This window comes from Kryptolebias marmoratus, linkage group LG14 (genome assembly GCF_001649575.2).
Source record: "Kryptolebias marmoratus isolate JLee-2015 linkage group LG14, ASM164957v2, whole genome shotgun sequence".
Classification (NCBI taxonomy): Eukaryota; Metazoa; Chordata; class Actinopteri; order Cyprinodontiformes; family Rivulidae; genus Kryptolebias; species Kryptolebias marmoratus.
The window spans coordinates 23,943,894-23,970,969 of NC_051443.1; the positions used below are offsets into that span (position 1 = coordinate 23,943,894).

At 43.0% G+C, this 27,076-nt stretch overlaps 2 protein-coding genes across 7 annotated transcripts in view; both read right to left on the reverse strand.

Moving 5' to 3' along the window:
* The window catches only part of akna (AT-hook transcription factor), a 21,829-nt gene extending 6,599 nt beyond the window's left edge, over positions 1-15,230 (reverse strand). The window contains exons 1-19 of one of the 5 annotated variants that reach the window (XM_025007882.2): positions 15,070-15,230; positions 14,902-14,952; positions 11,544-12,123; positions 10,752-11,271; positions 10,331-10,622; positions 7,944-8,018; positions 6,189-6,251; positions 4,817-4,973; positions 4,663-4,736; positions 4,529-4,588; positions 4,335-4,453; positions 4,126-4,249; positions 3,708-3,808; positions 3,152-3,262; positions 2,740-2,962; positions 2,426-2,532; positions 2,163-2,329; positions 1,948-2,086; positions 815-949 (exon numbers count right to left, since the gene is read on the reverse strand). In XM_025007882.2, the coding sequence (XP_024863650.1) occupies positions 815-949; positions 1,948-2,086; positions 2,163-2,329; positions 2,426-2,532; positions 2,740-2,962; positions 3,152-3,262; positions 3,708-3,808; positions 4,126-4,249; positions 4,335-4,453; positions 4,529-4,588; positions 4,663-4,736; positions 4,817-4,973; positions 6,189-6,251; positions 7,944-8,018; positions 10,331-10,622; positions 10,752-11,271; positions 11,544-11,805 (2,729 nt within the window). In that variant the 5' untranslated portion in view covers positions 11,806-12,123; positions 14,902-14,952; positions 15,070-15,230. The other 4 variants (XM_037979612.1, XM_025007884.2, XM_025007885.2 and 1 more) reach the window with 4 other exon arrangements.
* A 10,634-nt stretch (positions 15,231-25,864) lies between these two features.
* The window catches only part of whrna (whirlin a), a 159,967-nt gene continuing 158,755 nt past the window's right edge, over positions 25,865-27,076 (reverse strand). For both annotated transcript variants that reach the window (XM_025007874.2, XM_037979504.1), the window contains one exon: positions 25,865-26,555. In XM_025007874.2, coding sequence (XP_024863642.1) covers positions 26,373-26,555 — 183 coding nt within the window. In that variant the 3' untranslated portion in view covers positions 25,865-26,372. The remainder of the gene's footprint in view (positions 26,556-27,076) is intronic.

Genomic DNA, 27,076 nt, shown 5'->3' on the forward strand with positions numbered 1-27,076 from the left:
TTGTTCCAGACACGGACGTATCAGAGCCAGAGCCTTTTTTCATGTGTTAATGATCCCAACCCCGACTCCGCGCTGTCGCATCTGCAGAAACCTTTTGGTGACTGTTTTGACCCTGGACTGGAGCTTTAAGAATTTGGTCCAGATCTCAATGCTGTAGGTTTTATTTGTGCTTCTGTCTCTATATAAACACAGAGACACGTTTGTCACAGTCTGTGAGAGTCGACTTCTTCCATATATAAGGCGCTCCGTCGTTTTCCGAGAGAATTAAAGGCTTTTACATTCGCCTTATAGTCCAGACAACACGGTAAACCGTTGGAATCAGGTGCGCCGGAGCAGAAACACCTAAAAACTTCCAGGACAGCGGAGGCTCGATCTAGAAAGTTCTCCACTCTCTGTGCGTTCGTGAGTCAGAAGAAAGGCGAACAGCCTAAAACGACGAGAGCAAGTGTTCGGACGGAGACTGTCCTCCATGTTTCAGACTCAGGATAGAGGCCTGACGTCATCTCCGCCATCAGATCTATGACTTCCTGTTTGCCTGACGAGGTCAGAAAACGAGAAAGACGGCACCAAACGCCGTCGTCTCGGTTCGATTCGTGTTCCAGGTTTGAGTCGTGATTTGCGATGGCGTTGAATTAAACACCAATCCAGTTTGAAAATGTGTATTTTTTAAAATATAACCAGAAATAACTAAGATATAAACGACATATATGAATTTTTGGCCACGCCGTCCGGCCCTGATCAGGAAGCTGAGCTTCTTCCTGTTTTTTTTATGAACTCCGGCTGCTGTTTTGTGAAAACGGATAAAACACGTTACCTGTCGGGGGGCGTACAGGCGCCGCGACGAGCTCCGCCCCTCTCAGCTGAAGCAGCTGAGCCGAGCGTGTAGTTTTCCATTTTCTCCTTCAGTCTCGTCACTTCAGCCTGGAGCGTCACGACGGCGCCGCTGAAACTGAAAAACAACATTTTTCCTTTTAGCGCGCGGCGAACTTCCTGCCGTCGACCCAAAAATCTGCTGACGCCTCAGTCTTATTTCACGTCGGGCGAAAGGCAACAACTTTCTGACTCAACAATAAACGCCTGGCGATGTGTTCCTTCAGGAGGGGGCAGGAAGTCGCTGTTCTAGTTACTTCTGTGGAAGCAGGACGAAAACCAAGGATGTGAGGTTAACTTTAAACACGACGCTCTTATCGCGTTTCCTAAAGTCGGACCCAAAGCAACGAATCATCTCCTGCGAAGAGGACACCGAAGGACAGCAGCTGGGTCTCAGAGGACAGATAATTACTGTCGGCACAGTTAGGAGTCTTAACCGGTCGTTAAACTTAAAGCAGAAGGAAATAAATGACATTTAAAAGACGAATTTAAGCCAGAAATGGCAGCTGTAAGCTCCAAAACTAACATTTAATATAACAGTTATATAAAAAACAAACAAATCTGTTTCTTTAATTTGTTGGGAAGTCTGTGTTTAGCAGCTGATCAGTTGTCAGAAAACTGTAGGATATTTTATTTTTATTTGCTTGTAAATCAGGACGGAGCCGTTTTATGTCGCGGTTCATTTTAGAACAAAACCATATTTATTCATTTGTTGCCAAATAAAACAAATAAGGAAGAAAACAGAAGCGGCTCAGCGGGATGAGCCGACAGGAAGTGGATCGACGCTCGATCCGGGTGCGGTTCGGCACGTTTGGGTTTGGATTGTTTAGTTCCAGAAGCTGAAATGAAGCGTGTTTGTCTAAAAGCCCAAATCTGACAGCCTGAAAGTAGCCGTGCAACAACCGAAGGCACCTCCGATAACTCATTTCTCTCCACAGCAAGAAAACGAACAAAACATCTAGTCCAATTTGAAGCGTTTCATTGGATATAAACAAGCAGCTGACTGAGCGTCAGGGACGAGAAGCCACGGCGTGGGTTTCAGTTTGTTTGCTCGCGGGTCGCCACGGCAGCACTCACGTGTGATCTCCGCCTCGGCTGGAGCTCGGCGCCCTCGCGGCGTCTCCGTGGAGATAAACGGCAGCTGGCGGGGAGCCCGAGAGGGAGTTAACGGAACCGGAGAAGCGGTCCGTGTGCGCCGCTTCGGACCCAGAGGGAGCTGCAGAGACGAGAGGGAAACGCTTCAGGAGGGTTTATCACTTATTTTTTTACAAATAAACATTCAAACAACTCACTTCCTGTCGTCTGACCGCCTCGGTGTCGAGGAGAGCAGGACAGAGCGCGCCGCCTCTGGCCCGGCCCGTTTCTCCTCGGCTGGTTCGGGTCGAGCTGGGGACCAGCCGGGGGCTCCTGAGAGGAAGGAGGAGAAGCTGGCGGCCCCGCGTCCCGAGGAACCGAAACACTGACGAGCCAGAGGGCGGGAAACAGAAAACGAGCCGTCAGGAGCTGAGAAGGACTGATGGAATCGCTACAGAGCGTCTGTCTGATGGCTCCTCACCTCTCTGTCGCCCTCCGGTGGAGGAGCCGGGACGCTGCTGCAGGAGCCGGACGGCTGCTTTCAGAACCAACAAACCCGCTGTCCGTCTCTGGAGACACGATCCCATCCTGCAGGAAAAAAAGGAATGCTGTTCTCCGTTTCAGGTTGGACTGAAATATGAACTGGAGACATCCAAACGCCCCGGCCTGATGAGGTAAAAGTATAAAATCTAGTTTTGATTGAGTCCCGTTTATGAACAGAAATGAGTCAGAAACGTCCCAGACACTGAACTTCCTTCAGGATTCTCCTAAAACTGACTCCGGATGCAAACGGACCTGAAGCAGGACTCTCTCGCTCCCAGTCCGGGCCTCGCGGCGCCTCCTGCCGGATGTCGGATCAGCCAGGCTGCTCAGGCTGCTGCTGTGGGACGTCCTCGTCTCGAATCTCCTCCGGCTGTGAGCGGGAGGAGCGGGAGACCCGGAGGACGGGCCGACCCCGGAGCAGAGCCGCCTGTTTTCGCTGCAGACCGGCGAGTCCGGGTCCGACTCGACTTTCTTGCTGACTCGACAAAAAAAAAACAAATCCAGACTGAAAAGATAAAAACTGTCCGATCATTTCTGCTGTCCCTGACATCCTGTTTGTTTCCCACAGCTGCTCTGACGTGAACGAGTAACATTAGAGTTAATAATTTGTGATCGGAAGTTTGTAAACAAACATTTTGTTTACTTTGAAACTCCGAGGACTGACCTCTGAGAGGGACTTTCTCTGGTTCTTCGACTCCTCTGCTCCTCTTCCTCACTCCCGGGTGTGTTGAAATCAGGAGAGGAAGATTTGGAGAGGTCCTTCAAGGTTTGGTTTCTAAATGGAGGGAAAAAAAAATAATTTTATTATTTAGCGTTAAATAAATAAAACCCAAACAAACAAAACGGTGCGTTAATCATTTAAAAATCGCCTAAAATTGCTCAACGAAGTTGCCAATTTTCACGCCGGTCATTTTAAAGAGCTGAGGACTTTTTAGCTTTCAAATAAAAAGTCTAAACCGGGGCTATTCAACTGGCGGCTCGGGGGCCACAGCCGGCCCGCTGATGAACTCAGTCTGGCCCACCGAGGAGTCATCAGAGAGGTGATCCTGTTAAATAGATGATCTATGACGGGATGTACGACTCAACTAATGAGCTCATTAAAAAAAACAACAAAAAAAATTAATTATTAAATAAATTATATCGTAAATTAAATTCACGATTTAACGACAGTTTAGTTGCGTTGCCCTAAAAACTATAAAACTAAAACAATAAACACTCACTGCTTTCCTGCTTTGATCTGAGGTCTGAAGAAGAAAGATCTGAGAGTTTCTTCATCCTCCTCCTCATCGCTCGTCCCAACCAGGGAAGGCCCAGCCGGACTCTGTCAGGTAAATAACTTAGTTATTTGTCTAAACGGGTTTATAAGATTTATAAAAACACATATTTATAACGTTTTTATCACCTGCCAGTGTCTGTCAGTGTGTCTGTTAGCAAAATATCAACAAGTTTTTATGAAACTTGTAGAAAGTAATCACTGGGTTGATCATTTTGGAGCCAAAACTGAGCTAAAATGGCCGCCACAGTTGTACAGATAGAGCTCAAATTTGGTGTGGAAGTAGCTGAGGCTGATCCCCAACACACAGCCTGAGTAGAAGTGATCTAAACACTCCAAACTGGATTTTCTGCTGAATGTTAGACCTGTGGGTGAGTCAGAGTCTGCTCCTCCTCGGACGCTGACGGGGGCCGAGGAGGGGGAGAGGTTTGCTCCTCTTTCAGCTCCTCCAGGCGCAGCCCGCACTCAAAGATCAGACCCTCCAGCTCCCTGAGACAAACACAGCAGATGTCCAAACATTCAGGACGTCAGGAACAGGAACAGGAAACTACGATTGTGGTTCAGTCCGTCGTACCGCTCGGGGTCGAAGCGGCAGGTTTCGGCTCCGCTCTGCAGGAGTTGTTTGTGGTCGTCCCGAGCCAGAAGGTAGCTCCTTTCCAAAGAGCCGAGGCCCTCAGAGAGCTGAGAGACGCCCTGAAGACGAATACACGTCAGAAAATAAGATTTAACCGTCAGGACCAGAACTGAAACCCAGACTGAGGTTCTTACCTCCATCTTTTCACAAGATGAGAGTTTTTCACTCTTTAGGAGATCCTCAAAAGTTTGCAGCTGAAGAAAAAAAAGAAGTTCTCAGGTTAAAATCTTCTAATTTACTCTGAGATCAGTTTTAGTTTCGGAGCTACCTGCTGGAGGAACGTCTCAGTCCGACTGAGGAGGAGGTTGGAAAGCTGCTGTGCCGGCGGAGCGTTCGGAGGATCTGAGTTTTCAGCAGAGAGGCGGGTTAGAAGAAGGCGTGACGGCAGGGCGAGAACGCCGAGGAGAGTCTGAAGCTTTTACCCTGAAGACAGCGACATCCGTCTGGACGGAGACGAGCCGGGGTCGTCTCAGCACGCCGAGCCGGAGGGAAGTCCAGCTGCAGGAGCTTCGAAGCGTCGTGGTTCAGTCCCGAATGAGCCGAGGCGCCGGCCTCTGGGGAGTCAAAGGTCAGGTTTACCTGAAGGAAACGGAAAAACAAAGAACGAATGACTGGTAATGTGTCTGTTAGCAAAATATCTTATGAACCATTGAACAGATCTTTATGAAACTTACAGAAATTCATCATTAGATGTACATTTACCACTGATTAACATTTGGAGTCGACCTGATTCAAGATGGCCGCCTTTAAATACCACAAAAATGGTTGTAAATCAGTCAGTTTTACAGATACTGAGCTATAACCTGGTGTGGTAGTAGCTGAGACTGATCCCTAACACATACAGGGAGCAGACGACACGCATTTCTTTAAAAAGATTTTGGATGTTTTTGTTTATCGTGTGTTCCAAACTTATCCTAAAGTATAAATACCACAAAACAGATGTAAACCCAAACAGGTGCATAAAGCTTCAGTTACTCGTTTTAACACGAACAAAAGCATGATTTTACAGGGAATGGCTCAGAAAGATCTATAACCAGGTTGATAGAAATTAAAATCTCGTTGTGATTTAGGAGAAGGAAAAGGTTTCGGGTTATAAATGTTGGGAGCGTGGATTTCCCGCCCACGGGAGCAGGATGTGCAGGAGGAGACGGATGGAGCTGCTGGTTGTGGTGAAGGGGATGGAGGAGCAGCAGGAAGCTCAGTAAGCTGATTTTAATTGGTGCTGCTGATCGAGGAGCTTTTTTGCTCCAACAGAAACAGGCCATCAATCCTTTAAAGGAGCCTGTTTGCAGAACTTTAAAACTCCTCCTGCCTACACTTCCTGTCCCGCCCCTATGAGCAGCAAATTAACTTCCTGTCCCGCCCCATGAGCAGCTAATTAACTTCCTGTCCCGCCCCTAACAGCAGCTAATTAACTTCCTGTCCCATCCCTAAGAGCAGCTAATTAACTTCCTGTCCCATCCCTAAGAGCAGCTAATTAACTTCCTGTCCCGCCCTCATAAGCAGCCAATTAACTTTCTGTCCCGCCCCTAAGAGCAGCTAATTAACTTCCTGTCCCGCCCTCATAAGCAGCTAATTAACTTCCTGTCCCGCTTCTATGAGCAGCTAATTAACTTTCTGTCCCGCCCCTAAGAGCAGCTAATTAACTTCCTGTCCCGCCCCTATGAGCAGCTAATTAACTTCCTGTCCCGCCCCTATGAGCAGCTAATTAACTTCCTGTCCCGCCCCTAAGAGCAGAAGTAATTAACTTCCTGTCCCGCCCCTATGAATGGCTGAATATTCACTCTAACATACTGCGCTGTCCCTGATTGGCTGAGACTTCCTGGCTCTGGGCGGCTGCTTCTCTGCTGCTTTGTCCTGCGGAAATAAAAACTGATTTATTGACCAGAAATATAAAAAATTTGCTTCATAAATGATCGTTCCGTCTCACTTCGCTCAGTTCACGAAGATTGAAATCTGAAGCTAAAAATCCTCAGATAATTATTTTCCCTATTGAATTTATTTAATTAACCCAGCCTTTACAGACAATATTTATATAATTAAAACATAAATGTAGATTAACCTGAATTATGACTGCAAGAACCCTTTAAAAGAACTAAAACATTTGGGAGAAACAGGGTTTGGAAAGCAGGGTTTTGACATAAAAATTTAATTTAAACTTTTCCAGACTTAAATTTTTACTTTTTTTTTGTTGATTTTTGGGCTAAATTCAAGTTCAAGTCCAAACATTTACTGTGATTTAACTGTTTACATTTATTACATAACTATAACCAACAAACTACAAACAAAACCGTAGAGAAATTGTTACCCTTGTTTGCTTTAGGCTTACCTGCAGTTGTCATGAATTATTTGCAACATGTTAAATGATCATTTTAAACTACTTTACATCGTGTTTAATATTTAAATTAGCTGCCATGTGAGCCGTTAAAACTGGGAGGTTTATATCTTTTATAACTCTTTTTAGAACAAACTTTTAAACAGGGACGAATAGAAATGTTTTTATATCTGGAATCACGCAACAATCCTGAGTACGTGTCTAGAGTTTTAGCGCAGACAAGGCTTTCACAAAGAGGTCACCTATGACCCTGAAATCAATAGGGATCACCCATGACCCATAAAGTCTCTGGCTATGCAGTTTAACTTTACCACATAACACGGTGGCAGAGCTACAGCGCGGGCGAGCTTATCCCAGAGGGGTCACCGGCTAGCTTGACCTCTGACCCCGTGACCTTTAAATCAATAGGGATCACCCTTGACCCATGAAGTGTCCGGCTGTGCAGTTTAACTTTACCACATTGCACGGTGGCAGAGTTAGAACGCGGACAAGATTATCTTAAAGGGGTCACTCGCTATCTTGAGCTTTGACCCCGTGACCTTGAAATCAATAGGGATCACCCCTGACCCATGAGGTGTGCAGTTTGACATTCCTAACAAGGTGGCAGACGTAGAGCTCAGATTAGAAGCTGCCCGCAGACAGTTGGACCGTAATACGACCCGCCGTATGACGGCTGTCTAACAAATTTAATATTTTAAGACTAAAAATGTTCGACGGGAACCAAAATGCAGAACTTTTCTAGTTCCTGGTGTTTTATTTACACATTTCTGGCCAAGTGATTTCATGTTAAATAGTTGCCATATAATCTGCAGTTGTACAGGAATGATATTTGCTTAGATTTGTTAAATCTCATGCAAGGTTTTTGCAATAGAGCGCAGGTCTGAGATCTGATTATAGAAAGTAAACTTTTGTTGTTTCGGTGGCGAGGAACTTCAATTCGAAGTCTATAAAAGACAACTTGTTCTTGGGATCTTATTATTCTGTTAAAAAACAGCCTACCACAGCATTTCCTTATCCGATAAAACCCACATCATTACTTTTATTCTTTAAAAAATTGTGTTTTTGAAGCTTTCTGATGCGTTTTGGTGACTTTCGGATGAGATCAGTGATAAATCTGCACGGCATCGTTATAAACTTCTTGTTTTTTTTAGGTCCTGCGTCGAAGAACGGCACCAGAAAGTGAAATATTATGCCTCGATGTTGAGATTAACTACCCTGGCTTCCAGACGCAGACGATCAATGGTGTTCTCGGCCTCGGCGTACTTAGTCAGCAGTCTGTTGTAGTCGTCCTGCAGCCAGAGAAAATAAGAACACAAGATGAATATGTGGACGGCGGGAGAGTTTCTCCTCGGCGTCGTGCTGTTCTGGAACAGTTTGGACCTCTTTGTTCCTGTGACGATCCAGCAGAAAGCTGTAATTTTTATCTTAAATCCATAACTGATTCCACAAATCTTCAGGAGGCTTCACTTCAGATGGTTTTCATGTTTAACAGGATATTTGTGTGACTCTGACTCAGAATTCAGTTTTATGCTGTCTAATTACAGTGGTGTGAAAAAGTGTTTGCCCCCTTCCTCATTTCCTGTTTTTTTGCATGTTTGTCACACTTAAGTGTTTCGGAACATCAAACCAATTTAAACAATAGTCAAGGACAACACAAGTAAACACAAAATGCAATTTGTAAATGAAGGCGTTTATTATTAAAGGAGAAAAAAAATCCAAACCATCATGGCCCTATGTGAAAAAGTGATTGCCCCCTAAACCTAATAACTGGTTGGGCCACCCTTAGCAGCAACAACTGCAACCAAGCGTTTGCGATAACTTGCAATGAGTCTTTTACAGCGTTCTGGAGGAATTTTGGCCCACTCATCTTTGCAGAATTGTTCTAATTCAGTTACATTAGAGGGTTTTCGAGCATGAACGGCCTTTTTAAGGTCATACCACAACATCTCAATAGGATTCAGGTCAGGACTTTGGCTAGGCCACTCCAAAGTCTTCATTTTGTTTTTCTTCAGCCATTCAGTGGTGGACTTGCTGGTGTGTTTAGGATCATTGTCCTGCTGCAGAACCCAAGTTCGTTTCAGCTTGAGTTCACGAACAGATGGTCGGACATTCTCCTTCAGGATCTTTTGGTAGACAGCAGAATTCATAGTTCCATTTATCACAGCAAGTCTTCCAGGTCCTGACGCAGCAAAACAGCCCCAGACCATCACACTGCCACCACCATATTTTACTGTTGGTATAATGTTCTTTTTCTGAAATGCAGTGTTCCTTTTACGCCAGATGTAATGGGACACACACCTTCCAAAGAGTTCCACTTTTGTCTCATCGGTCCACAGAATGTTTTCCCAAAAGTCTTGGGGATCATCAAGATGTGTTTTGGAAAAATTGAGACGAGCTTTAATGTTCTTTTTGCTCAGCAGTGGTTTTCTTCTTGGAACTCTGCCATGCAGGCCATTTTTGCCCAGTCTTTTTCTGATGGTGGAGTCATGAACACTGACCTTAACTGAGGCAAGTGAGGCCTGCAGTTCTTTGGACGTTGTTGTGGGGTCTTTTGTGACCTCTTGGATGAGTCGTCGCTGCGCTCTTGGGGTAATTTTGGGCGGGCGGCCACTCCTGGGAAGGTTCACCACTGTTCCATGTCTTCGCCATTTGTGGATAATGGCTCTCACTGTGGTTCGCTGGATTCCCAAAGCTTTGGAAATGGCTTTATAACCCTTTCCAGAATGATAGATCTTAATTACTTTCTTTCTCAATTGTTCCTGAATTTCTTTGGATCTCGGCATGATGTGTAGCTTTTAAGGATCTTTTGGTGGACTTTACTGTGTCAGGCAGCTCCTATTTAAGTGATGTCTTGATTGACAACAGGTGTGGCAATAATCAGGCCTGGGTGTGGCTAGAGAAATTGAACTCAGGTGTTAAAAACCACAGTTATAGTATATTTTAACAAGGGGGGCAATCACTTTTTCACACAGGGCCATGATGGTTTGGATTTTTTTTCTCCTTTAATAATAAACGCCTTCATTTACAAATTGCATTTTGTGTTTACTTGTGTTGTCCTTGACTATTATTTAAATTGGTTTGATGTTCCGAAACACTTAAGTGTGACAAACATGCAAAAAAACAGGAAATGTGGAAGGGGGCAAACACTTTTTCACACCACTGTATTTCTGCATATTTTGTTATTTTAGCTGTTCTTGTATCAAAACCTTCAGCTCATTCAGGAGATGGGGGCTGATGTAACTAATATATGTCTCAAAATGTTTAATTTTATTTACAAATGTTTTCCTCATAGAAACACATGGAGTTTCTATATATTTTTTAATTCTATTCCATCTAAAATATTCTTCTCTTTGAAATTAGCTTAAGCAAACTGTTTCAATAGCCTTTCTCCTACCCTTTAGCTAGCCTTTCTCCTACCCTTTAGCTAGCCTTTCTCCTACCCTTTAGCTAGCCTTTCTCCTACCCTTTAGCTAGCCTTTCTCCTGCCCTTTAGCTAGCATTTCTCCTACCCTTTCCTACCATGTATTTTTGTTAGCTACCCTTTTGCAGCCTTTAGCTTCAAGCTAGTGTTCAGCTTCTTCAGCGCTCGTTCAGTCATCACCTGCAGCTGCTGGAGGAGGGCGGAGGCCTGCTGCCGGCATCTGAACTCCGGAGGGACGGTGAAGTTGGCGGCGCTGGTCGGGCTCGGCGACTCCGGCGGCGGGGGCGGGGATCTGTCGGCGTCAAACAGAACCTCCTGCACGATATCAGCCGGGGATTTAAAGGCGATCGGGGCCTCGGGGGACGTCGTTAGCGGCTGTGTCCGTCTGGGCGGCGTGTAGCCGGCTTTGGGGAAATAAACTCTGGGCTCGACTTTGGAGAAGTCCGGTGTTTGACGACTCAGAGATCCTTTTCTGAAAATGGAAAAAACGCGATCAACAAAAACACAAATATCAGCCGAAGGAATGCATGTCACCTGAGTCTTATTAGGTTTTAGCTCAATATCTTTAAAACTGACTGAGTTTCAGCAGAAACAGGTTTACCTGATATCCTCTCCTTCAGCTGCATTTTTCCGGATTCTGGGAATCCTCGAATCTTTCCGACTTCTGTGCTGTTTGGATTTTACCGGGTCGGTCTTCACTCCTCCGGTGAAAGTCCTCGTTGGTGGAGGAGGCGGTTCCTCATGACGCTCCTCAGCTCCCCCTGCAGGACTGTGGCTTAACGGCCGGTGCCGACCCGGTCCGATCCGTTCAGAAAACGGGCAGCGGGGGCTGGACTTCGAGCTCGGGAGGCCCCCGGAGAAGTCCGGCAGGGTTTCTGCATCGATTCCCGGGGCTGCAGCCAATTCCTCGGCCGTGAAATGAGACAGGACAGGCAGGAAGGAGCGGGGCGCCGGGCGGGGGCGGGCGGAGGCTTCAGCGGGTTCGTTAACTCGACGGATCGGTTCAGGTTTCTTTTCCCCGTCTTCCTCCGTCACGTCTCTGTCCCCTCCAGTACGGAGCTCGGTCTTCCGATCGTCCGTCCTCCGCTTCACCTCTGAGGCTTTTAACACTTTTTTCATGTCTGCAGAAAATCAAGTCTTTTTTAAACAAACATTTAAAAAGAAATGATCCTCTAAATTGTTTAAATTTACAGAAAATTTGATGTGTTGAGCGTAAATAAGTTTTCTGTCAATAAAATTATTTTTATTGTATAAATAAATTAAAATAACTTTAAGTTAATAAGTTTAAAAAAATCTAAATGTTTTATAATTTCAGATTCTGTTGATGAAACAATTAAAAATAAATTTTGTTTTATTAGATGAAGATTAATTTTTAATTTTAAAATAAACCAACCTTCTCGGGCCGGCGGAGCTCCTGCTGCTTCCCTCAGATCTTCAGCTGCTTTTCCCTTCAGACGTCCAACCAGCTCCAGGTCCTCCAGGTCCTCCAGGTCCACCGACAGTCCCATGATGCCGTTCTCGTCCATCTGGGACACAAAATCGTCCTTGTCCTCGCAGGAAACCTCCGCTGACGAAGAGTTTGACGAGGAGTTCTGGGCCGGAGGAGCGGGGGTCCATAAGAGGACTCCCGGTCGGGTCTTCCTGCTCGTCTCCATTCCTTCTGTAGACCTTAGGTCTCAGCTGGGGACGGGGACCTTCTGCATCTTTACCAGGTCCTCAGGTTTTGGAAAAAGCAGTGACTTCAGAGGCATGGCAGGGGACGGACTCACAGACTCATGGACATGTGGACTGGTTGACCTGTCTTCAGGGCCGAGGAACAGGAAGCTGCCTATGGACAGGTGGACCTGTGGATGTGAACAGATGGAGCCGTGGACAGTTGGACCTGTGGACTGGTGGACTCCTGGACCCCTGGACCCGTCTTCAGGGCCGAGGAACAGGAAGCTGCCTGTGGACAACCAGCTGACGTTGAAGCTCTGAAACAGTTTAATGAAACGGCAGAAAGAATCGCGCTGATTTCTCTTTAAACTGATGAATTTATGGTGTTTCCACCCGGTCCAACCTTCTGGTCCTTCTGGTCCTTCAGGAGCTGAAGAACGACTCGGCTGATGGAGGTTTGAGTCTGTCCCCCCCCCCCACGCTCTCTGGATTTGTTATTTCCTGTTCGGCTCTCGATGCGTACTTGACGTTAGCTTCAAATTCTCTTTTCCCCTTTTAATGGTTCGACCAAAACGACTTCTAATCTAAAACTTCGGCACGAAAGGCGGCGGGCGATATGCATTCCTTTCAGGAACACTGACTTTAATATTTAAATGAAACTTTTCAGCCACACTTACAAACAGTTTGATCACTTTAACTGTTTCGGCTCGGCTGGCCGAACCCGGAGGAGAAGCTGCTCTTTTTCTCTGAATTTAACAGTTTCCTGGTTTTGTTCGGCTCACTTGTTGCTTGTTCTCCCAGAAGAGCCAAAGATTTACTTCAGCCGGCAGACGGGGGGGCGATAAGCTGCTTTAAATCCCTGACCGGGGGGGGGGGTCGTCTGCGACCGTAAACAGACTACAACCATCACAACGAGTCCTGATGAGGTCAGAAACAAGAGTCCACCTGGGACAGACAGGTGAGGGACAGGTGAGAAATAAAACTTGTCCAACCAAAGCCGTCTCATGAAGGACACTCTGACGAACTGAAACCAGGACAAAACCAGACAGGAGGACAAGTTCAGGACGACTGGGTGACTCAGAAACGACAAATAATCCTCTTAGGACTCGCAGGGACAGCCGAGGACACGGGCAAAGACACAAATAAAAAGACTAAATGAATAAAATATTGAAGGTTTTAGCAGAAATTACGAGCTGATAGATTCACAAACCAATCAAAAATACAGATTTGTGTAATTTATTGACTAAAAACAATAAAATATTTTGTGTTTGGGGCTTAAAGTGTTTCCCTTTAATCCGGTTTCAGAAGAAACTAAAAGATCCAAATATTTATTTTAAATCTTCTGAAATCTAAACATTTTTAACTGTTAAACAAGTCCCACAGATGAGTTTTATTTAAAAAAGGAACAAGCTTTGACAATATGAGCGGATAAAATAACACGAAAAGCTAAAATTATCTCAAACTGTATAAAAATTACAGCTGTAGTGGTAAAAGTGTCAAAACAATTAGTGGAAAAGTACATTTTTAAATGTTTAAACAATGTGGGACATCTTTTGGTTATTCTCCAATTAAAAGACGCTACTTTAATTTTATTTTATTTAACCTTTATTTATCCAGGCTGGTCGAATTATTGAAGGAGGGTAACGGGTCACTTTGGGCGGAAAACGCAAACAAACTGCAGTTAATGTTGGAAATGTTAAAGAGGAGGGAGTTTTACCAATAAAAGGTTTTGTAAATAAATGGACTGATGGTTGTTTAACTTTTAAATACAAATTACAGAGGCGAGTGTTGATGTGACCGGTCTGTAAATGACGTCACCATGATCCAAAACGGGGAGCGTCGTCGTTTTGTGCCAGACAAAAGGAGCTGAGGATGAATCGCTGCCGTTCGGGATTCTTGAACAGAGTCGCCGGTTCTGGGGACCCGAGTCGTTTCAGAGTGCCGCGCGAAAACATTTACAGACATTTTAAAACGCCAAGTGTGAAAGTCATCCGAGGACGCCAGCAGATCGCATCAAATCGCGACCTGCCATTCTTAGCAGCGGGGTTGTGCGAAGGAACGACTCCCTTTCAGCAGGAAGGAACCAGAACCAGAACCAGCTGACAACGCTGCACCGTCTAAGTCAGAGGTGGTCAACCCAGCAGGTTTTACCTGTTCATCTGCTCCAGCACACCTGGTTTGAATCAACGGGCGTTTAACGGGCTTCTGCAGAACACGAAGAGGTGATTTAACCGTTGAATCAGGTGCGCTGGAGCAGGGAAACGGGTAAAACCTGCAGGAACGTGGACCTCACGGACCAGGGCTGGCCACCCCTGGTCCAGGGCGAAGATGTAAGGATGATATTGGACATTAGAGGTAGATTACAATAAGAAATCTTGAATTTAGAGAACGTTATGAGTCACGAAACAAATACTGGAGACCTGAAACTATGCTGTAAGGAGGTCAGGGCAAACATCAGAACGGTACCATCCGTATAAAAGCGGACGTTAGAACTACCAGCAGCTTGTGTAATGTTTAATTGAATTTTTAATTATGTTGGACCGAATACGGACCCCTGAGGGACACCCCCATGAACAGGGGTGAGAGACCGAACCCTCAGCTCGCGCCGACTCTTCGTCTCCTGGGTTTAATTTTACATTTTATTGTTGATGTTATGAGTTTAGGACACAAAAGCAGCAACTTCTGTTCATCATGACACATTTTAGCTGTATAAATTCATTATTTTTAAACAGCAAATAGACCCTCGTTTAGTCTTAAGGCCTGTAGGCTTTATAGTAAAGAGGAAAATATGGAGTTATTGTGTTTTCTATGAAAAAAATGCACTCAGAAATCAAAGTTAGTCAAGTAAAATCAGGTCTGGCAGAGAATTAATGCATCAAACTTATCTTATATATTACATATATTGACAGAATAACTAAAAAGGTGTCTTGATTAGGTTTTGCAACAGGAAAAATAACTGTAATAAAAAAGAAATAAAGAGGGAAAAGACCCACCCCTGTCACCATGGCACTATCACAACAAACCACCGAGCCCAAGAGTTTACTGAAGCTTTTAGGAGACAATTAAAACCGAAAAAAACAAACAAATAAATTTACCAGCTGCTCGTCTCGGATGATAACCGTTAACGGCTCCTAACGGCAGGTTAGCTTAAAACACGGCCAAAAAAAAAGTTTGTTACATTTACCAGAACTTACATTTTAAAAAAAGAGAGGCACAACTCAGCCACCTATACGAGCGTAATGTGTGTAACAAAGTGAAAATACCTCGTTTAAAACGTTGTCACATGGCGTCTTTTGTCAAAAAAATAAGACGATGTCGCCGATATTTAAGCTAATTATCAGTCTTCAGGAGTGCGGCTCTGATTTAGCTGACAGACTTGTTGCCCCGAGGCAGAGCCGCTGGGTTAAACTTCGCCCCGAGTTTAGCACCACAGGCGTTTATTTTAACCCTCCTACCAAGATACGGATATTTAATCTTTTAGTAACTACTAATACTGTTTACTATGTTTCATTTCTTGAACGTTGTCGCAAACAGTCAACGTAATATGTGCTTTTTTTTGGCGAGCTGTGATGCCTGACAGACACCGCTCAGGGCTACGCGACCACACTTGCAAACCCTTCGAAGCCAAACTCTGAGCGGTGATTGGTTGACGCGCTAATCAGGGGCGGAGCGTGACTTCAGATGGGGAAGCAGTTTTTAGATTTACCACAAGATGGCGATGTTTCACATGTATTTCAGGAGGCTCCTCGTCATCTTCAACTTTACTGTTTATATCCAGCTCAAGTTTTTAAAATTTATTTATTAAGCGTCTGTTGAAAATACAAAATAAAGAGTATTCATGTAATGTGGACTGTTTATAAGCGCTGGGAGACTAAATAGAGATAAAAAAGACCAAGAAACAGCAGTGGGTTACCTAAAATATCTCCACAAAAACCTGTTTTTGTTTTTTTTTTAATTCCACAAAGGAGAGCCACTAATCTATTATAGTAAAGAGCAGCAACAAAAAGCCTGTTAGAATACATGAAATAGTCTTTTGGCTTGTTTTTTAGGTGATTGGCATGAAACTGGCTGCTTGCCAATGGAGATCGATTGAATCCTCACTGCTTTCAGGAAAACAGACATTAAAGCTGTTTTCTGAGCTCAAACTAAAGTAAAATACATCAAAAGACAGTTACAGCATCACATATAAACAAAAAAAGAGCTCCAACTTTAAAACAACCTGGCCGGGTTTTAGTTTTCTTAATGAATCTAATCTGGATCAGATTATTGAGTTTATAATCTGCTGTTTGCTCAGAGCAACAGACTTCTTTTTAACCATAAAAAAGATCAAAGTGAGGACAATATGGTCAACTTTAAAAGTTGCACTTTTCAGCAGTTTTCTTGCTGTTCTTGCATCAAATCTTTGGTGATATCAGAGGAAAAAACAGCAATCAAAAGGCGATTTAAAACTGAAATGAATCAATGGAGAGTTTAATTGAAATATACGAGGAGGAAGTTTGCAAATTAGCAGAATTAAGATGAGTTTTTGAAGTGCGGCTCAAAGAAATTTTAGCAAAGGGATCTAAAAAAATCAAGCAGAGCGACTAACGGCGTTTGAAATAAAACGCGGTTCGATAAAACGAGAGATTAAATTAAACTAAAGTGGTTTTAATCCTCAAATGAAGCCGAATACAAAGATGCATCATAAATCCTTTAGATTAAGTAAGTAATCAAGACTATATAATATCACTGAAAGCTCAAGGTCCTCGAACATCTCGCTCCAGGAGCCTCCTGAAGAGTCGAGGTAATTTCCTCACACCGAGCCGCGAAAACCACGGAGGTTACGAACCGATCAGCGGTGTTTGTGCGCCGAAGCAGGCCGTAATCTGTCCAAATCAAGTTTCGTTAATCAGACGTAAAGGTTTGATCGGGGGGCATCGAGTTCTAAGCTTTAAATTAAAAATCGTTTTCAGCCTTGAAGGGATACTTCAGACGTCTTCTTTGCACAAGAAGTGAACGGATACCGTTAGGTGATGATGGTAAACCCAGCGGTTCTGTCAGTAAAACAACACATATATTTATATATGCTGGTCTGCTATGAACCTCCCAGAGCCCTCAGGTCGTTAGGGACCGGCCTGCTTTCTGTTCCCAGGGTCAGAACCAGTGGCGGCTGGTGGAGTTTTCTCCAGGGGGGGGCTATAAATCCAAAATAGACATATACCAAAAGTTTTGGTATATGTCTATTATGTGATACCTTAGTATATGTTTTGGACCAAAACATATACTAAGGTATCACACCTGTGTATTTACATAAATTAAAACAACAGAAGCAACATTATAATGTACATATAAATGCATAAGTGCTTCCTGAACACCAATACTTACAAAGACGGAGGCCAGTAGGGCACATTTAGCGTTTATAAGACCTGTTTTCTCCCTTATTTTTCAAAACTTTACCGGAGAAATTACGTCAAAGCTTGTTTTATGGTGAGAGCACTCACTACGTCACGTATTCTGCACGTACAATATAACGAAGTTTGGATGTCTCACTCCGATTAAAATTCAAAACCAAACATTCTAACAGATTTTAGCATAAATTTTCTTAAACTAATAATTAACTATGAACTTATTTATGTAACTTAGTCACGTAATTAACTTATTGCTGTCTTTGAATAAAAGGCAGCTCACCCGCGGCTCCACTTTTCAATCAGGCGAACTTTAGGACAGACGGATGTGACGTCAGCCTCCATGGCGGGAGTCCCATGCTCCGGCGGCGGGAGGCGGAGTCAGCTCTGGGCGCAGGAGAGGTGCGCCCTGAACGGTCCTATCTCTTGTACTGAAGAGGAGCTACTGCGCATGTGCAACTTTTAATGAGAGTCTATGGACAAAGATTTTAGGAAATACGTCACCAATCAGACAACGTTGAAGAACGACACAACTTTACTTATCATTAACTATAAAATATTTATCTTACACAACTAAAAATATACATATATTTCAAAATATTTTTAATGCACTATTTAATTTTTTTTTTTTTTTTTTTTACATCTTATTCAAGGTAATGTGAGTGGTGGGGTGGCGCCCTAGCGCCCTCTATTGGCCAGCCGCCACTGGTCGGAACTCAACATGGAGAGGCAGCTTTCAGCTTTTCTGCTACTAAAATGTGGAACAAACTCCCTGTAAGCTGCAGGTCTGCTGAAACTCTTAGCTGTTTTAAATCAAATCTGAAGACTTTTCTATTCGCTGCTGCCTTTCCTTAAAGCTGACCCACACTGCTCTTATCTGTTATTTCATTTTATTTACCGTTTTATCTAAGTTGCTTATTTTGTTTCTATTAAAATGTATCTGTTAGCTGGCTTGTGGTACTCTTAGTTAGCCTTACAGTACCTTTATTTTACCACGTAGGCCTTTTATTAAACTATTAAAATGTTTTTAACTCTTAGCTGGCCATCTTTGGTATCTATAATTCAGCTTTTATCACGTCTCATTAACTGAGGTTTTTTAAAATTGCTTTAGATAAGTTTTACTCTGGATTTTTATGTAACTTTAAATTGGGTGTGTGTTTTCATAGCTTCTGTTCGGCCAAGGTTTTTAAACTCTAGTTTAGTTTGTTATATTGTAGTTTTTGCACTGCCCTATTGCTGAAAAGTGCTATATAAATAAATTTGACCTTATATTTATTTATATTTGTTGTACCCAATTTGTGCCTGAGATTAAAATAAATAAATCCTTTGGAATATTGCATTGTGCAACCCCAATTATTATCTTACCTGTCATAGATAGCTCTGTTTGGGGGGAATTAAAAGTGGAATTCTGAGCGGACTGATGAGCTAATGGCTGGTCAGAGCGAGCAGCAAACTGCTGCCTAGGAGACGCCACATCAGTCCAAATATCATTCCACCGATCTTAGTGTTGCATTATAGGGTTAATCCGGCAGAAACATCGTGGTGTTCCTGCAGGAAGTGCTACAGGCTGCACAGGAAGTGCTACAGCTAGCTGCTGCCCTGCTATTTCCACTTCCAAAAAAAAAAAACCAGACGTGTGTAAATAACATGTAATGCATAAAATGATAACAGCTGTTAGCCTGTTAGCTCGTCAGAACTGTTTCAGCTGGAATGTGGGTACGCGCTCAACGTAAACGAAGCCGCGGCTGAATTTGCACCAAAACCACGCGGAGGTTCGAGTCCCGCGACTGATTGGTGAGGGCAAACAAAGATGGCGGAATCGGACTCGTTCAGTTGGAAGTACCGGATCGAATCTGCTGCTAAAGAAAAGAGACAACTAACCCGAACCATCCACGAAGGGTCGTCATCTTGGATCCTTTTTTCCGTCCCGCCGGCTGTTTCCGAAGGTCGGGGATCCAAAACCTGCGGCTTTGACCAGAAGAACATTAAGAAACAAACATTTACACCTGTAACCAGAGTTTTCTTGTCCAAGTTATGCAAAACTGTGAAGAAAATATACGAATAATAAAAGAGATTCTTAGTTTATGCTAGTAGCTTGTTAGCATCTTCATGAATCCAACTTCCAGCCAAAAATTCAACATTTTAAACAAATTTGAGGCAGGATGCTGAGGGGGAAAAAGACAAATTATATCTCGAGGTCAAGAGAGGCACAACCCCCGGGAACAGTGAAATCTCAAGACATCTCAACATAAATGTAAACGGGAGTCACATCAGTCTGCATAACTCAGTTTAAAGTTTACCAACTGGGTATAAATCACGAGAGTTTAGATTTTTATTTTGATATTTCTGCAGCTCTGGATCAATTTGATGTATTCAGTGGGAGATGAAGCAGGAATGGCTCCTGGTTGTGGAGGTTGCTGACCCATGCTGCAGGTAAACATGGAAGTTGGCTGATCTTTAATTTAACCTTCGATTTTATTTGTTTATGAAGTTCTTTCGATCAATCCTGAGATGGCAACGAGTAGCTTCAGACTTCACGGAGACGAAGAGGCTGAAAGACGGATTGACAAGAAAAAACAAAAGGATGCGTCAAAGGAGAATCCCGGGAAGAGGAAAACAAACAGCGAGAGAATGAAGAGCCAATAAACGCCGGCGCCCCTCTCGGAGAAACGGATAAACATCATTGATAAAGTCAACAGGTGGCGGCGGCGGCGGCGGCTTTATGAGGCTGACATTTACAGAGAGACTGCGGTTCACGGCGGCGGAGAGGCAACAAGTTACCGCCGTGTTGGGTCGCAGCCGAGGCCAGCGCATCTGATTGATGGGACTGTCAGCCGGTGCCATGGCTTCCCTCCATCGTCCCTCCATCGTCCCTCCGTCCTGAACGGGCCTCTAACGTCGGGCCGGAGAGACGGCCGATCCGTCGGCGAGCAGAACCTTTAACACCTCATGAAAAGCCCTCCACGATCAGAAAGAATGATTCTCCAAATACGGTTTGCGTCCCGATACAAGACAGTAAATTTATCACCCTCCACCACGAAAGGCAGGTGGTCTGTTAGCAAAATGTCTCCCGAACCACTGGACAGATGCTAATGAGAGTACAACCTGTTAACCTCTGGAGTCGCCCCAGTTCAAGATGGCCTCCACTGTTAATCGGTTTAACCAAACACAAAAATGGCTACCGAGCTAACGGATCCTCGGCAGGCAAGGTGGCGGGAAATAAGCACACCTGCATGACAAAGGTCATTAATGCTGAAAGTATTTACTCGCCTCCCTGATGAACCTGAGTTCATCCCATTCTTAATCCATGATAATGGCCCACTCTGCTTCTATAACAGCTTCAGCTCTTCCTTGAAGGTTTTCCACAGTTTTTGGACCATTCCTCCTGAAGCTCATCTGTAAGACGCTGATGTTGGACAGAAGTCTCTCAGTCTCCGCTCCGATTCATCCCAGAGGTGTTCTGTCGGGTCGAGGTCAGGACTCTGAGCGGGCCCGTCAGGTTCCTCCTCATCCGTGTCTTGGTGGACCTTGCTTTGTGCACTGGAACAGGAAGGGGCCGTCCCCAAACTGTCTCCACAGAGCTGTGAGCAGGAAACTGTCCGGCTGAAAACCCAACCCCACACCATGATCCTCCCTCCACTGTGCTTTACACTCAGCTCAACGCAGTCAGATAAGAACCGTCCTCCTGGCAGCAGCCGGACCCAGACCCGTCCCTCCAGAGGACACGTCTCCTCTGCTCTAGAGTCCAGCGGCGGCGGTCTTTACTCCACGGCGTCCAACTCTTTGCTCTCGGTGATGGAAGGCTTGGATGCAGCCGTTGCCATGGAAACCCATACCATGAAGCTCTCTCCTCTCTGTTCCTGAGCTGATCTGAAGACCACAGGAAGGTTGGAGCTCTGTAGATGTTGACTCTGCAGAACATTGGTGTCCTCTGTGCCCACTCTGTGGTTTTACATGGTCCACTTCATGATGTCAATCCCAATCTCTTCCACTTTGTTATAAAACCACAAACAGCTGACTGGAATATTTAGTAGGGAGGAAATTTCCTGACTGGACTTACTGAACAGGTGGCTGCTGAGCTCCTGAGAGCGACCCATTCTTTCACTAATGGTTGTAGAATCAGTCTGAAATGCCTAGGTGCTTGTTTTTATACACCTGTGGACGTGGAAGTGATCAGAACACCTGGATTCAGAGATTTGGATGGGTTAAATGAGTTGAAACATTCCCTCTGGTGAACCTGATGTTTAAAGATCCTCCGCAGGTGATCCAATTTCTGCATCTTGTAATTTCGTCATTAATCCACGAAGACATCGGCCCAACGGCAGCAGCAGACCGATGCGCCGCTTCTTTCCTCCTGAAATGAAATGATGGAGGAGCCTTTTGTGGCGATTCCTCTCGGAGCGGCACTGTCAGAATTTGTCAAACGGGGCTGCAGCTTCCCGTCGTTTACATCTGTCTTTGTTTGCTGTCGTTTGGTTTTGATTCCGTTTTTCCTCTTTTCATCAGTTAACCTCAGACGGCACCGGATGTTTGGATGGATCGCTCCGATCGGTTCATGTTTCCTCCTGAATCTTTCCCGCAGGACTGCTGAGTCGCCGCTCAGACGGACCCAGCAGACTTTGAGCTACTTTAACCGTTCAAACGTCAAACTTGATCAGCTGAAGGATTTAAATTCGATTTGATTCAGATCATTTAAGACATTCCTGCTGGGACTTTTCTACCTTTTAAAACTTCAGGACTTTCAAATCTGCTTCTGATTACGACTCCATTTTTGTCTTCTTATGTCATTTTTAGCTTTTAGCTAGTGTTTTGCGATTTTAAGCCTTTAGAAAGCATTAGGGTACTTTTACAATGTAGCAAACATTTAGCTCATTTTAGCGTTTATCCAGTATTTTGTCAATTTTACCTTTTATTTACTACTTTTAGCTAGAATTTTACTAGTTCTAACTTTACCTGGTGTTCCTTTATTTGTAGCTTTTAGCTTGCATTTTGCTACTTTCAACTTGTACATAGCATTTTTGCACTTAATTTCGCTACTTTGCTAATAGTTGCAAGCAAATCTATTTATCTTTGGTTAGCATTTTCCAGTTTTAACTTTTACCTAGCATTTTTCTACAATTAGCTTGTGTTTAGCTGCTTTTAGCTTTTTAGATAGCATTTTGGAACTTTTACATTTTAGCTAGTATTTTGCTACTTTCAGCTTAAAGCTAAAGCTGCCATTTCTAGCATTTAGCTAGTGTTTCGAAACCTTTAGTTTACACTGTGCTACTTTTGTCTTTTAGCTAGCATGTACTACTCGTTCTTTTAGCTTACATTTTGGTAGTTTTAGCTTTTAGCTAACATTTTGGTAGTTTTAGCTTTTAGCTAACATTTTGGTAGTTTTACATTTTAGCTAGCATTTCACTTGTTTTAACTTTTACCTAGCATTTCTCTACAATTAGCCTGTGTTTAGCTGCTTTTAGCTTTTTAGATAGCATTTAGGATCTTTTACATTTTAGCTAGTATTTTGCTACTTTGAGCTTAAAGCTAAAGCTGCCATTTCTAGCGTTTAGCTAGTGTTTCAAAACCTTTAGTTACACTGTGCTACTTTTGTCTTTTAGCTAGCATGTACTACTCGTTCTTTTAGCTTACATTTTGGTAGTTTTACATTTTAGCTAGCATTTCTCAACTTTTAGCTTGTTCTTTCTAGTTTCAGCTTTTGTTTTGATACTTTTAGCTTATAAATAGTACTTTGGTACTTTTAGTTTTTTTTTAAATGTTTTGCCTTTTTTTTATATTTTAGCTACTTTGAGTTTAAAGCTAGAATTCTGCTATTTTTAGCTTTTAGCTAGTGGTTTGATACCTTTAGTTAGCATTTTTGCTACTTTCAGCTTTGAATGTTTTTCTGCTTTTACATTTTAGTTGTCGTTTCTCTTACTTTCACTTTATTTGAAATAAAATTCCTCACAGAAACGGACTGAGATTCATCGAATTCTTTCAAAACATGTTTTTATATCCGCTTCAGAATATTTACTATATTTTAGCCTTTTAGTAGTTTCAGCTTTTTGTTATAGTTTAGCTAACTTTACCATAACCAGCTTAAAGCTAATTTTAGATTTGCCTATTTTAGCTGTACAGTAGTTGAGCTAATTTTAGCTACAATTAATTTCTTGGTTCTTATCTGTGATTGGGTCAAGGAGGAAAACACGAACGTCCCAAAGACTCACCTCCGACCCGGAGAACCGGACCACCGCTGTCCGGCTGAGAACCACAGAGGAGCAGACTCATCCTGAACCTCGCTGAAAGTTTGGTGCCAACAGAAACACATCTGTAGAAAGAAAAACAGACCCCCTGCTCTCCAGGACTCCAGGATCGAAGACAGTCCAACCCGGTCCGGTTCTATTTATTAGAACAATTATTAGATGGTTCTGAGAAAGATCTGAACCTGATAAAAACTTTTTTTTAAAGTTCGTCAGGCTTCATCTGAAGGTAAAAAAAGGAGAAATAAACAAGAAATCCCATTTTCTGTAAAAAAAAAATGAAGCATGAAAGTTGGATGACTGTTGAAACCTGCTGAAGAAGCTGAATCTGAGCTGAAAGCTAAAGGGAAAAAAAAGCAAAACACTAATAAAAAGTTAAAAGTAACTGTATCAACACTAGCTAAAAGCTAAAATTTGCAAAATGCTAACTTACAGTATCACAATATTACCTTAAAGCTAAAAGTTGTAAATCTCATGCTAAAAAGAGCAATATGTTAGCTAAAACTCACAAAACGTTAGCTTAAAGTAACCAAATTTAAGCTAAAAGCATCAGTGTTAGCTGTAAAAACATTACCAGTAGTAGAATTAGCATTAGTACTACAGGCTTGTGCAGTATTGGCATTATTAGAATTAGCAGTTGTAGTATTAGTACAATTCAAAATAGTACAAGTAGCAGTAGGAGTATTGCCAGTAAAAGCATTAGCAGTCATAGTACTAGCATTAGTAGAATTGGCAGTATTTTCATTAGCTGTAGCAGTATTAGTATTAGCAGTAATAGCACTAGTATTAGTAGCATTTGTGAAATTAGCATTATTAACATTAGCAGTGTTAGCATTGGTACAACTAACATTAGCAGTATTAGCAGTGGCAGTAAAAACATTAGCAGTTGTAGTACTAGCATTAGTAGCATCAGTGGAATTAGCAGTAGCAGTATTATCATTAGCTGTAGCAATATTAGTATTAGTAGTATTAGCAGTGGTAGTAGTAGCCACAACAGTCGTGTAACATTAGCATTAGCAAAATTAATTAAATTAGCAGTAGTAACATTAGCAGTAGCAGTGTTAGGAATTAGCATTAGTATTAGCAGTCATAGCGCTAGTATTAGTAGCATTGGTGGAATTAGAATTATTAACTTTAGCAGAATTAGTATTGGTACAATTAGCATTAGTAGCATTAGCAGTCATAGCACTAGTATCATTAGCATTTGTGGAATTAGCATTGTTAACATTAGCAGTAGCAGTGTTAGCATTGGTACAATTAGCATTAGTAAAATTATTATTAGCAGTACTAATACTAGCAGAAGTTTGCTGAAGTAGATGTTAGGTGTCTGGAACATGTCTATGTATTTCAATAGGAAAGAACTTTGTAAATACAATTAAATGCTTTGGAAAAGTATAAAAGTCACAAAAAGAAAAAGTGATAGCACCCATCTCCTGAAGAAGGTTTTGATATGTGAAAGGCTAAAATAACACAAAGTATGAAAAGATGCCAGAAAAAATGTACAGAAACCCCAGTACTAATGTCACTACTGCTAATATAACAAAAACAAAATGAATTTATTTATTAGGGTGTAACTGTAGGAGTGTTCATGACAGTTCAGGTTCAGGTGAAGATGGTCGCCGCTCCCGTCTGGAAGGTCACGTCTTATTTAATTTCATTTTGCTTTCAGCTCCAACTGAAAAGAAGCAGAAAAAGATGGCAACTAAAACACTTCACATCAAAACAAACCACGGCTGGCTTCGTTTCATATCTGCTCTGTGGGGGAAAAAAAGCTCAGCTTCAGGTATGGCAAGCAGTTGTGTCATATAATCAGGAAGCCACTTTAATATTTATTAAATATCCCTGATATCAAACCTCATTTTCTCACACTAAACAGAGTTATTTTATATTTCCGCATCGGGAAATCAGTTCTAATGTTTATTTTGTGTCAGGTTCAGGTCACTTTTTAATTTTTTTTAATGTTTTAATATATGTTTTTTTTATTCTGTTTGACACGAATTACTCTTTCCAGCTCAGATTGGATTTAAAAATAAAAAAAGACACCAAAGTGTGATTGTTTTTGTTATAAAATGGCTGTACCTGCAACCTTAGAGCCTCCCAACTAACCAGGGTTGTTTTGTTTTTGCTTCTCTGCTTCTGTAAAATAAAAAAAAAAAATTAAAAAAATAAAAAGCATTTGGAGATTTAGATACCCCTCCACTATTTGGACCTATTTAGAATAGAATATGAATAAAAGTGTTGCTTCTTTTTGACGCATATCTGAGTTATTCCTAAATGTTAAAAGTGATGCATTTCTCTCAGGAACGCTCGTTTTTTTCTTCCTTCCTTGCCGTGATGTGATTTCATGTCATCGTGACTCGAGTTTCTTCTTCCTGCCAACAATTCAGGTTGGCGCGACCTCCTCTGCGTACCACCTACTGAAGAGGCGACAGCGGTTACAGGTTTCCTTTTAATCGTTTTCATATAGGAGAATTTTTATGTGTGCAGCATATATCCATCTGTATCTACATTTGTCCACATTTTTAAACATACAGTACAAATCCAAAACTTGTAAAGTCAAGCATCAGTCAGATTCAGCTGTACAGTCGTCTCTCGGACAGAAGCAAAAAAATAAATTAAAATTAAATTAACCGCATGTCGGACGGTGATCCGCTGGAGTTCAAACAGAATAAAACAAAAACAAAAGAAAGAAAAGGGTAAAGATTCACTATTTTCCACTGTAGTGCATAAAGGTCTGACAGCGGGAGGTAACGTGTTGAGAAGATTCCTGCAGGAAGTTCAGGGAAAGTAATGCCTTGTAATGTTCGGGTTCAAAGGTCGGTTCATGGAGCAGAAAAAGGGCTCAGAGATCAGGTGGCTTTGTTTCGGGGTGTCTAACACTTGTGCCTTTGAATCAGACGCCTCCCGGCTCCCCAACGTCGTTCTCTCTCCTCGCGCTCACAGCTATAGGGCCACGTTAAACTCAGTCACCAGGAAGTCCACATAGTCCCTTTCTTTGGTCTTGAAGGCCTCGGCGATGAGGCGTGCGGCGTCCCTGTGCTCGCGGCCCCTCAGGGAAACCCCGTTCACCTCCAGGATGACCTGGCCCACCTTCAGCTGGCCGCAGTTATGAGCCGAACCCCCCCTCTGCAAGACGGAGAGAAGAGAAAGATGCTCACCTTAAATTAGAGCTCCATCATGAAGGCTGGTCAAAAATAAATAAAATCTGCACAATGTTCTTCTCGTGTCCTTTAATTTGAAACTTGTGAGCGGCTGCCAACAACCAGGTGTGTTTGCTCAGATTGGTAAAGTGTGCAGAAAAAGGAGTTTTGTTTACACTGAGTGCGTACCTGCGTTACAGAATATCATCTCACTATCTGGAAAACTACCGGAGCAAATGCTTTCAAATCGCAACCACTTGATACAGTTCGACACAACCTTCGAGAATCGAGTCAACCTTTGACGGTTCGGGACAACCTTTGACGGTTCGGGACAACCTTTGACGGTTCGGGACAACCTTTGACGGTTCGGGACAACCTTCGACGGTTCGGGACAACCTTCGACGGTTCGGGACAACCTTCGATGGTTCGGGACAACCCTTGACGGTTCGGGACAACCTTCGATGGTTCGGGACAACCTTCGATGGTTCGGGACAACCTTCGATGGTT